Raw genomic sequence first — 14,703 nt, 5'->3', positions numbered from 1 at the left:
TGTTAATTGTTCTTATTGTAGGGTTCTTTAATTAACTGTATAGTGTAATGAAATACAGAAGAAGTAGCTGAATTAGGAGAAGCACGTGCTGAATAAGCGAACAGGTAAGAATTGATTTCTTCAGATAGTATGGATTTCGTAAACTTGAGCGCATGAAATCGTAATGGAAATCAAATACCTTTCAATTTATATGAATTAAGCTTACGCTATTTTATTTTTTCGATATTGGGTAATATTTTCGAGTTGGTGACGGCAATCTGTGTGCGTTTTACTTATTAAACCTCTGTCATTTTTTTCCCGCGGTACTAAGATGTTTGCCTCGTTTGGAAGAGATCGCTATTTGGTATACGAACGCTAAAAACATATAAGACGGATATAATAAGTTTTAAAAACTATAAAATAGCCATTTTATGAACCTGCAGTTGGAAAACAAAGTGAAGAACGTCTACATTTCCATTGCTTGAAACTTTTATATTTTGGTCCCATGTCTACCAGTTCACAGCTAAGTTCAGATCAATAAGAATATCTGAGATGTAAAATCAGAGATGTTTACTGATGCTTGGAAATTCTACCGTCGAAAAGAGTTAAACACGAAGTTTAACTTGAGCAAGAATAACGCGCCCTTAAGCCCCCGGTACCTCATTTCAGGCTTTATTATTGGCCCTTACAAAGATCCATTTGAGTCTTCATTAGCTCAACAAAAACTCTGGCAAACTACAGGAAGAAACAATTTATTTGAGATAAAATCGAATATATAATATTGTAGCTTTTCTTTAGTAACAAAACCACATGACTTGGTAGTGGACTATTATCTCTGCAAATTAGCGTTCCTAATTATCAATTGTGATTTTGCTAAAAAAAAAAAGGCTCTCAACCAAAGTCAAACTATTCAGCATTTTACACTTAAGCGCTTTACCAACACGGTTAATGTTATCAAGAGCCTTCGATTTAAAGAAATATATTGATGTACTTACACGCGCATATAGATGTACGCACTTTCTACGCTGCTCTTTTAGTACTTATATACTATATATCCGTAGATGTAAAATGACTCACTTTATATCAGAGAAACGCTAAGCTTTATTTCTCACTCATGATGCATTTTTTTAAATTTTCGATACATCGAAATATTTTAGCATTAAGGGTTACTTTGCTCAAAATAAACTCTGACTTTGTGGAAAGGCGACCTTCTAAGGCATGTAAGGTCCCTTTTTTTAAATCAATTGCGTTGTCGTCTACACAGCTAAGAGTTATACAAACGCTTCTAGATTCACATTCATTTTCGTTGATGTGCGTTCGCCAAACGGGAAATGTGCAGACCTATTAGCTATCTGTACATCCGTTGAATACCCGTTTAATATGCACACTAACTTTCGATATCGTTCGAGTTTCTTTATATTATTAGGAACAGAAAAACATGATCGGAGCTATTTTTACTTTAGTGCGACGAAAATGTTTACGACTACATGTGTGTGCATGGGAAGAGGAAGATCTCTTTGACCTGCTCGAGAAGTCGAAATATCGTCTAGAGAGAATCGTCGATTTAGAGGACCACCCTTAATACAATAGTATTTACGGCTTCTACTGGTCTTAATTTAATATTATTTTTTGTACACAATCATTTAAACTAACCCAAGTTGTGAGTTGCAGAATGGTTGAGTCACTTCACTGAGATACAGCTATATATATGTGTAAAACTCATGATTATCTATTTTGCCTTTCCAGCGAAGCACACACCCACACACAAACCTAGACCATACCACAACTAATAGAGGCTTTTGCATACATCTGAGTCGCCTACACACCGCCGCGAAATTTAAGTGAAAACCCTCCGTCGATGCTTGCTTAGCAAACGCGTATTCTTGACTTGAGTATTTAGAGGAAGACCTTGGTACCGTCATTCTTCCGGATAATAAGCGAATCAGTTCATGTCAAGCCTATTGGGGCATGGTTTCTTCCCTTAATTTTTGTGCTAAACAAACTTGACAGCAATATATGCATATATTTCGTAGTTGTTCATATAGTAAAAATAAGGCACATAAACGTACCTTGAAGCACGTTTTATAAGATATTTCTTTTTCATTTTCTAGGAGGGTGGGACTTGCGTTTTATATATAGCACAACCGCCTTTAGGCACCTACATGGCATGTGTGTAGCGCGCATTGGGCATGTATTTCATTCGTGGCTTTTCCAGCTTTCTAGCTTTTAATCGAAATATCGACGCCTATATATTATATTTCTTTACTCAATGAATGGACTTCAACAAATCAAGGTGATGCATTTACGGTTATTTTATGTTTCACAAGAACAAAGGTTAGGCATGTTTACTAATTTTCTTCGTTGGATTATGGTTTTGTTTTGATTATTATAATTTTTGCATGTTATCTATTAGGTTTCGCATTAGGTTTCCTAATATTGGTACGCTTTTTCGTGTTTCTTTTTTTGTAGAAATAGAATACGTTTGTACTGATGGCGAATATTCGTCTCATTGACGGTCTCCGTGGCGCACAATTAAATCGGTGTGATCTCGTAGTATGTCAATTAAAAGTTATCGTTCTGACGCTTATAACTCGCGAGATATTGAGTCATGAATGAAAGAAGCACTACATCAGAAACAATGAGTTTACTAGCTCTTAAATTTAAATGTTTATCGTGTCAAATGAAATCATATCAAAGAGTGTATGCTTGAGTAATAACGCACTTTCTGTGAATATTTCGCGCGTTCTATAGTGCATGAACTACTAATTAAAATAAAAACACATGGCTATTGTACTTCTATAGTTTCACTCTCAATCGTATTAGGTATTTTGCGTGGGCAGACGCTTTGATCCAATGCATTTCAATGATTGAATTTTACGTTGTTTTTGTCAGTCAAGTAAGCTTTAAGGTAGGAGTAAGGTCGTTTATTGATGCGCTATGGGGATCATCTTCTCACCGCGACTGTCTTCAATAGCAGGAAGCGGAGCTGTAATAGTGAGAACACCGTCGCGGGATAATGACGATGTAATGCGTTCCGGGTTTATTCCTGAAAGAGAAATAAAAAGCCCTATTAGGATCCAGCAAAGACTCCATTGCGCCTCATTTGAAATTTTTTCTGCGTAGCTGGGTACTCACGTAGGTACACGGGTACTTTGGAAAGCTATACTATACAAATATAAAACTATGAAAGAATGGTTGGTATCGAGACTTAGCCGACTATCATCATCGACTACACATAGCTGAGGAAAGTTAAGCTAAGAGCTTGACTTTTTAGTTAGCATAGAAAAAAAATATCTCATCACATACATATATGAATGTACATTTTATTACAGATACTTGAGCCTGTTACCCACGCACCCTTGGGAAGCATAAACTCCCTGTTGTATTGACGGGAGACGCTCTTCGTTTCGGTCTTCTCTTCGTGTTTTGCGTGCACTTGAAGGCGGTTGTCGACCGTTTTGACAACAATTTCTTCCGGCGCATAGTCGCTCACATCAAATCGCAGCTTGATTTCGCGCCCGCCGTCAGGAGTATCCTGAATAAGTGGCGACGACATGTCCAGGTAGCTTCGCGGCTGGCTTGTCAGACCTCGAGAAAATACGTCTCGCTCGTGATCTGCAAGCTGGCTTCTAAAACGAGACATCTCGTCCTCCATGCGCCTCATCTCCTGCTCAAATCTCTCTCGAACGTTCGAGAACTCATTGTCCAGAATTGAGAGATCACTGCGAGAGATCGGAACGCGGCGTTCAGGAGCCATACTGCAATGAATCAAAGAACGTATGATTGCTTACATACCTATGGTAGTGCAAAGTAAATTAAGAGTGCAGGAAAAGACAGCGATTGCCTTGTAATCTACACAAGGTCTACATAAGAACTACAAAGAGCACCACATTTGTCACGCCACATATAAAAAGAGTTCTCACAAGACCTCAACTAAAATTTTTACTGACCAACATTCATAGCGATTACTATTTGAGTTAAAAACGCAAGACTACTGACCATAAAAACTTGAACTTTCTACATCAAATTCGGTGGCGACTCACTCGAATCGTGTTTCGATTGATGTAACAGTCTGCGTAGCCGTTTACAAATATATAGCTGCTTGTTCTAGGTTTGATTATAATGTAGGTAATATATAGATGTTTGCTTATTTTTGATATAATTATAATGATGTGTAATATAATGTACACTGAATAAGTGAGGTCTCCTTTAGCAGATCGGAAGCGTGAAGTGGATGAAAACAGAGTACAAATCTAATTGCTGTAACATCATACAATTGATTAAGTAAGCAATGACCATGAAGATGCTCCATGAATTGGTGTTTAGACTTGGGACTAACTCGTAGAATTCTGTAAACATAACTGAGGTTAAGATTTACTCACTGCGAGGTCTTTGCGGAAAATCTTAGGTCCCTGGCCCTTAATATTAAAGCTCATATCCTCTGAGAAAAAAACATTCGGTAGTATTGGCTCTACCTTTTCAAAGTTTCTAAATGAATAAATCTTGGAATCCAAGATCAATTGCTTCAGTAGGCTTAAAGTAATGAAGGTAATATTGTCTTCGATGTTGTGTCCGACTTGTTTAAGATCGGGAAATAGTAGTTATTTTATAACCTTCCATACGGTTATTTATTATGATGGATAATAATATTATTGTTGTTATTATTATTATTATTATTATTGTTTGACCAGACCACTCTTTGAATGCTACAATGGTTTTATCTTTAACATTCAAGTATACTAGGTTCCATATTACATAAGCCTGATCCGTAGATCGTTGTGTTATTTTGCATAGCTATGCATAGGTAATAAAACCTTTTAAGAGCACAGCATGATTTGGCAAAAGTACAAAGAAACATCCATCAACAGATTGCATGGTTAGCTAACTCTACCATTAACAGCCACTTCTTCCTTACGTGAGGTCAAGCCGCTACGTTGTCATGAATTTCCTGCAGGAGAGTATTTGTCCCGTTTGTTATAAGTTCTCTTTGAAACGAATCCAGCGAGGCCCCATTTCGCTTAAGTTGTATATGACTTTTAATCGACAGAGGCCAAAGGATTATTAGGGCAATCAGTACATGTTTTTAAAGTAGCGGACGTTAAACACTACAGTTATGCATCGGCCAGGCGCGGTGCCCTTGTACCGCCCGGCAGCAGTTAAGAAGCGGTCTCACATTTCAAAACAATACAGTGCTTTCAAAACAGTGTTTTGGTCCGTTCACTAATGGTACGGCGGATTGTTTGGTGACTTTGTTCTGCATCTCAAAGATTGCCTATTTCAGTAGGAGGCCATTTAAGAGTTACTACGCAAGGAACAACACTAGAAGGTACCCATGGCATTGCGATAAAACAATATGGCTGAGCAACGCGACGACAACAACGGTATCATGATGACGCTAGATATTACTTATTATATATTATTAAATTATTATGTATTATCACTTATTATATATTATTAAACATCACCATTCATTTGTCATGCGCATTGATTTTTGGATAAATCGACTATTCTTCTTCTGATTTTTATGTATAGTTCCTTTGTACTAGTTAACAGCAGTTTATTATTCTCACATCATACTATAGATTTTTCAATCGGACTGTCATTCGCTTTGTTACTGTTAATGTTTATTCGTTTATTTCTTAGCTAGACGATTATATCATTAATTAGCATTGCAAACGAATATTTACACAAATATAACTACTTAGTAGATTCTAAGGGGCTGTGGTGCAAACTCCGTTAAATTGAAAGTAGACCATCGTACATACACGTGTGTACACCCATAAGACTTCAAGCACAAATACAAGCGTCAAAGTCTGTCCCTAATATAGAATTAAGCCAGTCTTTTGAGATAATTTAATTAAAAGTTTACGAAAATTACTTGCAAATGAACAATATCAATGCAGTAGTATATTGTTTGTTAGGTGGTAAATAAAATGCAAAAGACTGAACTAGGAATGGGTTTTTACAGGTGCATATCCAGTAATGGATCTAATGGGTCTCGCGTTTGCTTTGGAGACGTTTGTTTTCTGGTCACTCTTTCTTCGATTGTATTTTTGTCGCCACACATACATTGTACGAACCAGGTCGACTATTCACGTTAGGAAAGCCGGATACACTACACATTTTACGCGCAAGCGTTGACACCTGCAACAACTTTGGATGCCATAGTACGGACAGCCAGATGTATTTCGATGGGTGTGGTCGAAGATCCTGTTTGAGCTCTCGCAGCGGCAAGCGTAATGAAAATGTTACTCAGTATGGCCCCGATTACCAAAGCAAAAAGGAGAATAGCAACATTAAGTCGGCCTTTGTCACAGGTCAACTGAAGTGATCAAAAAGAGTATTTTCTAGATTAATCTGATTAGATTACACGAAGCGCCTCGTCTCCCCTTCCATAACGTTAGATGGACCCCGTCACGTCGTCGTTCTGTCAGCTATCTACTGCTATAGTATGCCTCCGTTGCACACTAGGCGCTTTGTACTGAAATTAAGCGATAGCTCCGAGTTACACCCAATTATGTATAGCCGAAAGATTACACTAGCATGTTATATTAAATCGTAGTTTGCATACAGTTCTAGGTCAGTTTTAAAGGGTAAGATACTGCAAACGAGATATCATTTAAATGTTGGGCCAAAATGAATACCCTCACATTGCCATTCTTAATACACGGATCGATCACATCGATTGTTAGACCGATCCTAAAGATTACCTCTAACGTTTTTCAAGATTAGCGCACCACTTAATCAAGATCAATCATGTGTATATTCGTTTCGGTTGACATGTCGTTTCACGAACAAGCAGTTTTCAGAATTAAAATAAAAACTATTTAAATGGTACGAACATAGCCTTTCAAGCCACTTGTAAAATCATTTCATTCAGGAGTCTTTTCCTATATAAAACGAGATTGTCTATGCATGCGGAAGCGAGCATAGAATAAACAGAAACAATTTCCAATCTGTCGCGGTTAATGATCACATATTGGCGCAGAAATGGGTATTCAACTTCTACCTCAAAAGTTAGCAGCTGCATCGGGCAACGTTACCAGAATTTGTCCATCGAACAGTGATCCTATTAAAGCAGTTACCTGTTACTTTAACGTTCAGGCAAAACCCATGTGATCCCCTGTTGTTTTACAAGGCGCCGCTGCACTTTGGTTCGCTGACCTGAGGCAACTACATTAGTGACGCTGATCCTATTCGCCTTTATGCCTAGTTTTGGTACGGTCTTGGGGCCTAAAATGAGATTACAATCAGGGTCTATCACTCTAATTAGATTCGTGAGTTTCGGGCCCGTTCGGGCCCCATGAAATCCATAAGTGTTTTAAAAATATCAATAGGAATTATGTCGATGGAAATGCCACGAAGCATTGATATGCATCAAGCTGGGAAACGTATGAGTGACGGCACATCCTTACCACAAATTTCTGAACTGTTTAAGATATCTATTATAAAATTACTACCAAAAAAACGTACTGTGCATAGGCTGATGAGTGGGTGTGTGTGGGTGTTCGAGCGTGGCGTAGCACGCCATATGTCTTGCAAACAACTACGAACTTGACATCGAAATATTTTGGTTCTCAGCCGTAATATGACTTGTCACCCAACCTGTAAGTTAGGGAGACAGCAAACTAGGTATCATCGCAACGGATCAAATGATGCATAGTTTGCATGCAGTTCATTTCAGTAATGAACATTTCAGGAGTCGACCGATAGAAGCGCGACAATAGATCGCGAGTGCTACGATACACTACAACCTTCCCGCTTCCACTATAGACGTCATGTGCTAGGACATAACCGATCTGACGATGCGATGTTTCTAGTATTATTATTTTTACTACTACCACACTTTTAGTGGTGCTGCTATTATCAAATAATAATAATAATAATATTTGCTACCTTCACTATTGTACCTAATGAACAGTAATAATATTCAATGAGCGCCACTGATTCGCTTACTGCAACAGCAGCGCCTTCTGGATAGGCGGTTTTAGTTATATGTCCACCGTTGCTGCTATTCGCATAGTTCCACACTTTGTCATGCTTCTGCTCAGATTCTGACCATCTTCGGCAATTCATCCCGGCAGCGCGCGCAGCCATTGCCGTCACTTGGCTGTACTGCCGCCGTAAACATCCGCGGCATCAGTCTTTGACTTGATTTGGAATTCAATGCTAAAGGTGGGCGGAAGCCAGTTATCAAACAAACCAGTTTTCACTACAGTTATGCCCAACATAGCCAGAGAGTAGCTATAGCAGCGACGGCTGCTGCCTAGCGAGACGCCACTGTTTACGTGTAAAAGAACATGACACAATAAAAATTTTACTCGTGTTCACTGCTAATGCTGGCTATAATCATAATAATAATAATAATAATAATAGAAATAACGGCCTAAAGCCCAAAATATATATCTAACTCTGTCTGATTCAAATACGTGCTACTATGACAAGTTCTCCTTGCCTAAGTTTCGACAAATATATCTATATTTGACCACAAACTATTGAGTGGGATTATTGATCGGCGGATATCGTCGATACCATATTGGTGCAGGTTTTTGCGCAGGGCTGTCCGTTTGGCTAAACCTAGAAGTCAGACTACCTTGTACCTCTAATGAAATTCATGTAGGAATGATGGAGTTTTCTTACGTCATCCATTTTGCGCCAAGTCTATAGTTGATTCCAAATTCAGGAGTAGCGAAGAACGGAATTTTTGAAATTATAATTATGGAGGTTTTCCCTTTCCTTTTTCTGTGATTACATCTACATTGTGTCTGTGTGGCCTCTAAATTCATAATAATATATATGCGCAAGTCTGGCTAGGTCACTCTTGTGAAAGAAGCTTTTTGACATATCGACTATTTTTCACATTGAATTTTATTTGTTACCGAAGCTGGGTGGATATATACTCGTATTTTGAAACCTATATCAATCAAATTCAGGATCCCTTACAAATCAACTTTAGAAGACAATTTAAATATGTAAGTATCAGTTCGTTATTATGATATACGTAGTACAATCCCTGAGCATTAGGAATCTGCTTTACGAAATTCAACTGTCAGAGACTTGAACGAAGCAGATGATAAAGATAACAAAAATCTGCTTGCCATTTACATAAGTCGGTGTCATAAAATATCTGCCTTTCATTATATATCCGCAACACCTTAATCTCTTTTTTCGTAAAACAATTAACAGTTTATCTAAATTGAAACGCGGTAGTCGGTCAGTCACATACAGACACGCAATCAGCGCCCAAGGTACGCACAAAACAATATTCACTTATAGGCTCAACTACACATAAATAAATGCACTCACGTTCGTACTGTCGTTGTTGTTGATGGTTACACACTTCGGTTTGCTCAGGTGGTGGTGGTGGTGGTGCTAGTGGCAACACACAGGGCAAAACTGTGTCCGCTCAGGTGGATTATCTGCCAGAATGTCAGACGACTGTTCCTCTGGCCAAAGTCTGTCCGGGATAAATTATCCGTCCTGCGCTGCCAGACCGCCTCTCCCTCAAAAGGCCGACTTTTTGGAGAGGGTTTGTGAGCACCGCGATTGTCGGCCAACGGACCGACCGACAGCGGACGGAGAAATGGACTCGCCAATGTTAGACATTAGCCAGCCAGCGAACGCGCAACGACGAGTAGAGCGCGAGAGCGGAAACATGGAGAGATACGTTCATGCAAAACACAAGTAAAGGTTGCAAATAATCGAATAAACAAACGACTTGACAGTATCAACATCGGCCACAAGCCGCGAGAACTCCGTCAAGTACTAGATGTCAAATACAAATAGCAGTTTTAAATGAAGCATAAATAGCTAACAACAGGACTTGTACCCGTGCGTCTTTAGAATGAAATAAGATATACGACACATCGAACCGTTGTTTGGGCGGACAGCCACGACAGAAAACGAAAAAGTGACGCAAGTCGGCCACAAAGGAGATAGTAGTCGCGCGTAACTTCGGTAGTACTATTGAGAATTGACACATTCACTGGATTAAAATTAATTTCATTACAGTCAGCTCTGAGTCATCGCACTCAACCTACTATTGTTTTTGTAATAATAATAATAATAATAAAGAAGAAGGTTGGAACTGCAATATCGTCAGAGTGTTCTGGCTATATACTAAGAATAATCGATTTTTGTTTGCCGAAAAATAGCTAAGACGCGACAATTTACAGCCACTGTGTGCATCTTTATTCGTTGAATTTAAATCTCTTAGCTACGTTTTCGGGAGATATACTGTACATTTTAGAGAAGTCTATATTGAACACCTCAGAAACGCTGTAGGTATTTCTGTAATGGAGAGCCCCTTCCTTCAGCTGCAATAGCTTGCAACTGTTAGATTAAGGCCCGCCATATTACTCGAATTCTTACATACTCACATGGTTGTTCTCGTAGGAGATTAAATAATATCACTTTGTTTGTAGCATTTGTTTGACGTCCATGATGGGACATTGTGAAAAGCAAGATTTACGTCCCATAAATAATGTAAAGCAGATAGCATTTTTATAACATAATTAGATCAGCTGGTGGGAAACTATTCTATTAATGTCGGAACATTCTATTAATGTTCCGACTAAACTAGAAATAACAGTTGTGGTGCTCCAAATGAAACATATATTTGCTTGTTCAGACGTCACATGTATATGGTAAAAAGTTTTCTTCCTACTAGATAATGTATAAGAAATAGAAAATTAGTCATTTAGAGGACCTATACATATATGCAGCAAGGTCCTTAAAGAGGTTCTTTGAAATTTACATACGAGGCAGCTTTAATACTACTTTTGATTGTATATTGATTGTTGGGCCCAAATAATGTAAAAGATTTAATGAACAGCTGAAATTTCAAATTATTTCTAGAAATAATGATAGATAATATATGCTAAAGTATTAATAAAGAAAGATATTAGAATATCTTTCTTTATTAACACAGACTGTACGGTATAAAATACTGTTACAGATTATAAAGCAAAAAAAAAAATAAATAATGTTTACCTCAAACGATTCTTCCGAGCATTCGAGCACGTTTATTTTTTGAAGTTTTGTCAAACTGGTCATAGTTGAACATTTAAGGATGTATTCCAACAAGTTTCGAGACTTCAACGTACATGGAGTTCAATTCGATGTAATTTAACTCCTGGAGTGATTCCATTTCGTATTGGACGGAATTATCAAAACAACGCTGATATCATACAACAATGGCGCTCTATGTGGTTTAAACTACCGGTTATTGGAGGCGATTGTCGATTTATAGACACAACGTAACTTATAAAATTAAAAAAAAAACATGCATACAGTTAGTTAGCTTTCTTCTCAATGAGACTAGAAATATGTTTTGACTAGCGTATTTTTGTATAGTACGTTTTGACTATTATATAGAGTAAATTGTTACCCTCTTTTACAGCTCCTGGTTAAAACTGTAAGCAATCGACAACAAAGAGACTTGAAGATTTTCAATCATGAGGATGAGCCATTAGGTTTCGCTTATATAGAGCATACACAGCTTATATACAAAACGCCTGTAAAGAAAAAAAACCAGCTGCCGTCCCTTCAACCAGGAAAATTTCGATCTGTCAAATTTCTACGGATGTGGTAAAAAATGACTTCTAACAATGCGTATGCATAGTGAGTGCCTAAATTCACTTCACAAAATTGGAAAAATTTTCGCAGAGCTTCCAAAAACAATTATATTATTTTTGGAATTTTTCAAAATAATTTCTTGTGTTCAGAAAATCAGAAAATATAGTTTCAGACTTACTTGAGTTGCTATTCAAATAACTTCAACTATCCGAATATGTCGAAACGGGAAGGAAATCTGATTGTGTCCTGAAAATTTTACCTTGTAGTCATGTCAAACGCTAGGTGAAACCATGAATATACTTTCGTTGAGAATACTTTCGTTTTGTGCTTTTTTTCAAAATTTTTACCTATTTAAATCTGTACTTTGTATTTGTGACACAAGCACATCCCAGGTGCATTTGGGACTTGCAATAATCTAATCTCGATGGTGAATCAATCAATGATGTGTGTAATTCGAGACAACTTTAGTATCTTAGGCGAAATTCCTCTTAACGACAGCTTTCGCGTTTCAATATCAGATAAATAAAATGTCTTCTTGCAGGCTTTTAAACCAGTTTCCCACGCCTTTTCGGATTATCAATGTTATATGGGTAAATAAAGTGTTTGACTGTAGAGTTTCGGGCTGTAGCTTGTCCATATCACGTAAAGCTGACGCTACTGGTACTTGTGATGTTTCTGTGTCAACGTGCCATGTCACGCCAGCTGGTCGATAGGCCGGTGCGCTGCTAAGTTTCGTGGGCGTACGCAGGAGAAAGAAGCGCGGTTAATTTCAAAAGCTTCAACATGACTCAGAGCTACGTAACGTTCATACGAATAGTACGTACAGTGCCCGTACTTTCGGCACTTATCTACGAAGCAACGAATACATGCTAGGATAGACGCATAATTACGCACAACTATAACAAACGAGGATAAAAACAACAGAGTACATAAAGGTGCATCTGTGACTCGATCAGCTGACTTGTGACGTTTTAGAGGGTGGACCTGGTCACCATCAACATTACCATCGTTGTCGCGCTGGTGACGATGACTTCAGGCGAAATGATAACTATAGCATCGACACTGCCACAGTAACTATTTACTGTTTCTCGCATCGTGCAGCTGACGCACATATACGATTTCATATTTGGTCAACAGCAGCGTATAGAGTCTGTACTTCGTGCATTAGGGCTGGTATCATTACTGTAGTACTCAGACATAAGACAGGTCCCGCATGGCTCCTTTCGTAGAGATTAGCTACTCCTACGTCTCCATGGCCAAAGCTGTCGCTCTACTATTACAAGCAGTGTGTAATAATCATTGCGTTAAATTGCCAAAGCAGTTACACAACACTGCCCGAGTGAATCTGTGGCACAGCCGACGCTCGGACAATGCGTTGCTGCGCGCCGATGTAACGGCATCGATCAATCAATGAGTGCAACGCGCATATCAACGCGTTCTGCTATGGTTTCTTGATGTCGAAGTCGTTAATCATTCTACCTCAAATAGGACTCGCAGCACAACAGACAGGAACGCGTCATTACACCACGATTACAAAGAACATTGATGCATAAACAGTATACGCTATATCTGCCTGTAATCAGCAACAAGTTTTTTACAAAACGGAAAATAATAATTTTCGCAACCGAAGCGACTTCTTTCTATACTAGGCATATGAGTCAATCTTTTTTTTGCTTTCGCGTTGTATCACAAGGTTCGTTAATCCCGAGAGTGTTAAGTACGTTAATAACTGAATATAACGGGAACGTTCTCGTGATGACATATATAGCCAAGCTCTCCACGTTACAGAAATTCACAGGGTAAAAATCTATAATATATGCAGTTCAGCCCGAGATTAGATGAGCATTGCGTTTACGTAGCCAAGTTGGTATACGGTCTATCCGTATGACCTATCCGCTAGTATTAGATGCAGATAACTGATTCCCTCCCAATTGTAAGTCTTTCATTGGTAAATTGAAATAACTAGTATTACATTATCTTTCATGATAATCATGATGTTTATTATTATTATGTTAGGTACCGTCGTATGGCGACTAACCCCTTTCCTGCAATACTGTGAAACAGCATATGTTTTGTTTCGATATTACAAGTTAACAATGAACGCGCATAGGATAAACGGAACCGATGCACCATTGGGTCGTCTGAATTAACCCCTCTACTTAATTTTCGTAGAGCTCAAAGCGACGTTTGTCTTGAGCCCAGAACTATCGTACCGAAAAAATGGCATCCCAAACTACGAAGTCTACTAAAGGACACCCTTCAGCGCAATTTAATTACTCTTCATGGTGGTGTCACAGAGAGAAAGGCGGCAAACATACAACGGGATTCGCACAAAGCGATACTTTTAGTTCGTTACCCTCCAGGCTTCGCATTAACATTTGCCCTCGTGCATTAGGGCAACAAACGTGGAACCAATACTGTATGTGGACGGTCTCGTAATGAACACAAACAAGTTCCGCTTAAATAGGGGCTATTAACTAAACAAAAAGGTTGAAGTTAGTTTTTAGATAGACAGGATGAAAAAGGATTCTATTGTTCAAAACAGGAAGAAAACCTACTAACAATGATACGGTTTTTTTTTTTTGAAAAGAAAAATCCTGAAAATTTTCAGGTTGTTTAGACACATAAGCTTAACGCTAACGACAATAGGGAGACTGTATAAAGATAAGATTTAGAACAGCAAAATGGCCGTCGCTATGACGATGGAAAAACTGCAAAAACTATCATTTGAGACAGCAATTAAGCTATTTAGTTTGCAGGTTTCACCGAGTACCACCTAGGGAATACTAATTTTTCGGGACAAGCTAAGAGTAATCTACTGAGGTCGGATAAAGTAAACGCATCATTTTTGAAACTGGTTCTGGGACTTCACTCAATTATGCGCAACTGCTCAATATACCGGTTGACCAACACTCTGACGTTTACCGAGGACGTTTGAAGGTCACTCCAACCTTCCAAAACTTGCACATTTGGACGGATATAAAGGTCGAAATTTGTCGACATAAATCTTTCATTTTACGACGGAGAAGTTCGCAGAGCACGGATCCCATCACCTCCTTAGAAAGACACAGTGAGATCATGAGCTCATGGAACTTCGGTAAAATTATCTGTGCTAGATATCACTTCGCCTAGTATAGCCTGCTCAGA

The 14,703-nt window shown here is 38.5% G+C and overlaps 1 protein-coding gene and 1 long non-coding RNA gene across 4 annotated transcripts; one reads left to right on the top strand and one right to left on the bottom strand.

Annotated features, from left to right (window-relative positions):
• Positions 1 to 1,056: 1,056 nt before the first annotated feature.
• Positions 1,057 to 9,426, bottom strand: LOC111268774 (alpha-crystallin A chain). Of its 3 annotated transcripts, none has more exons than XM_022847950.2 (3): positions 9,286 to 9,426; positions 3,337 to 3,737; positions 1,057 to 3,025 (listed from the first exon to the last, which is right to left on the bottom strand). In XM_022847950.2, exons 2-3 carry the CDS (start codon positions 3,734 to 3,736, stop codon positions 2,904 to 2,906), a joined length of 522 nt encoding a protein of 173 aa, XP_022703685.1. In that variant the 5' UTR covers position 3,737; positions 9,286 to 9,426; the 3' UTR covers positions 1,057 to 2,903. The 3 variants fall into 3 exon arrangements, with proteins under 3 accessions (XP_022703685.1, XP_022703686.1, XP_022703687.1); XM_022847951.2 differs by lacking the exon at positions 9,286 to 9,426 and adding an exon at positions 6,049 to 6,785; XM_022847952.2 differs by lacking the exon at positions 9,286 to 9,426 and adding an exon at positions 6,060 to 6,785.
• On the top strand, positions 3,748 to 10,072 carry LOC111268775 (uncharacterized). The gene is made up of 2 exons (XR_002685398.2): positions 3,748 to 5,360; positions 9,334 to 10,072. It is a non-coding gene; the product is annotated as an uncharacterized LOC111268775 (long non-coding RNA).
• Positions 10,073 to 14,703: the final 4,631 nt, after the last annotated feature.

Source organism: Varroa jacobsoni, unplaced genomic scaffold, assembly GCF_002532875.2.
Source record: "Varroa jacobsoni isolate VJ856 unplaced genomic scaffold, vjacob_1.0 scaffold_1320, whole genome shotgun sequence".
Taxonomy (NCBI): Eukaryota; Metazoa; Arthropoda; class Arachnida; order Mesostigmata; family Varroidae; genus Varroa; species Varroa jacobsoni.
Note: the sequence above shows the minus strand (reverse complement) of the source record. Positions and strands in the feature narration are given on the sequence as shown.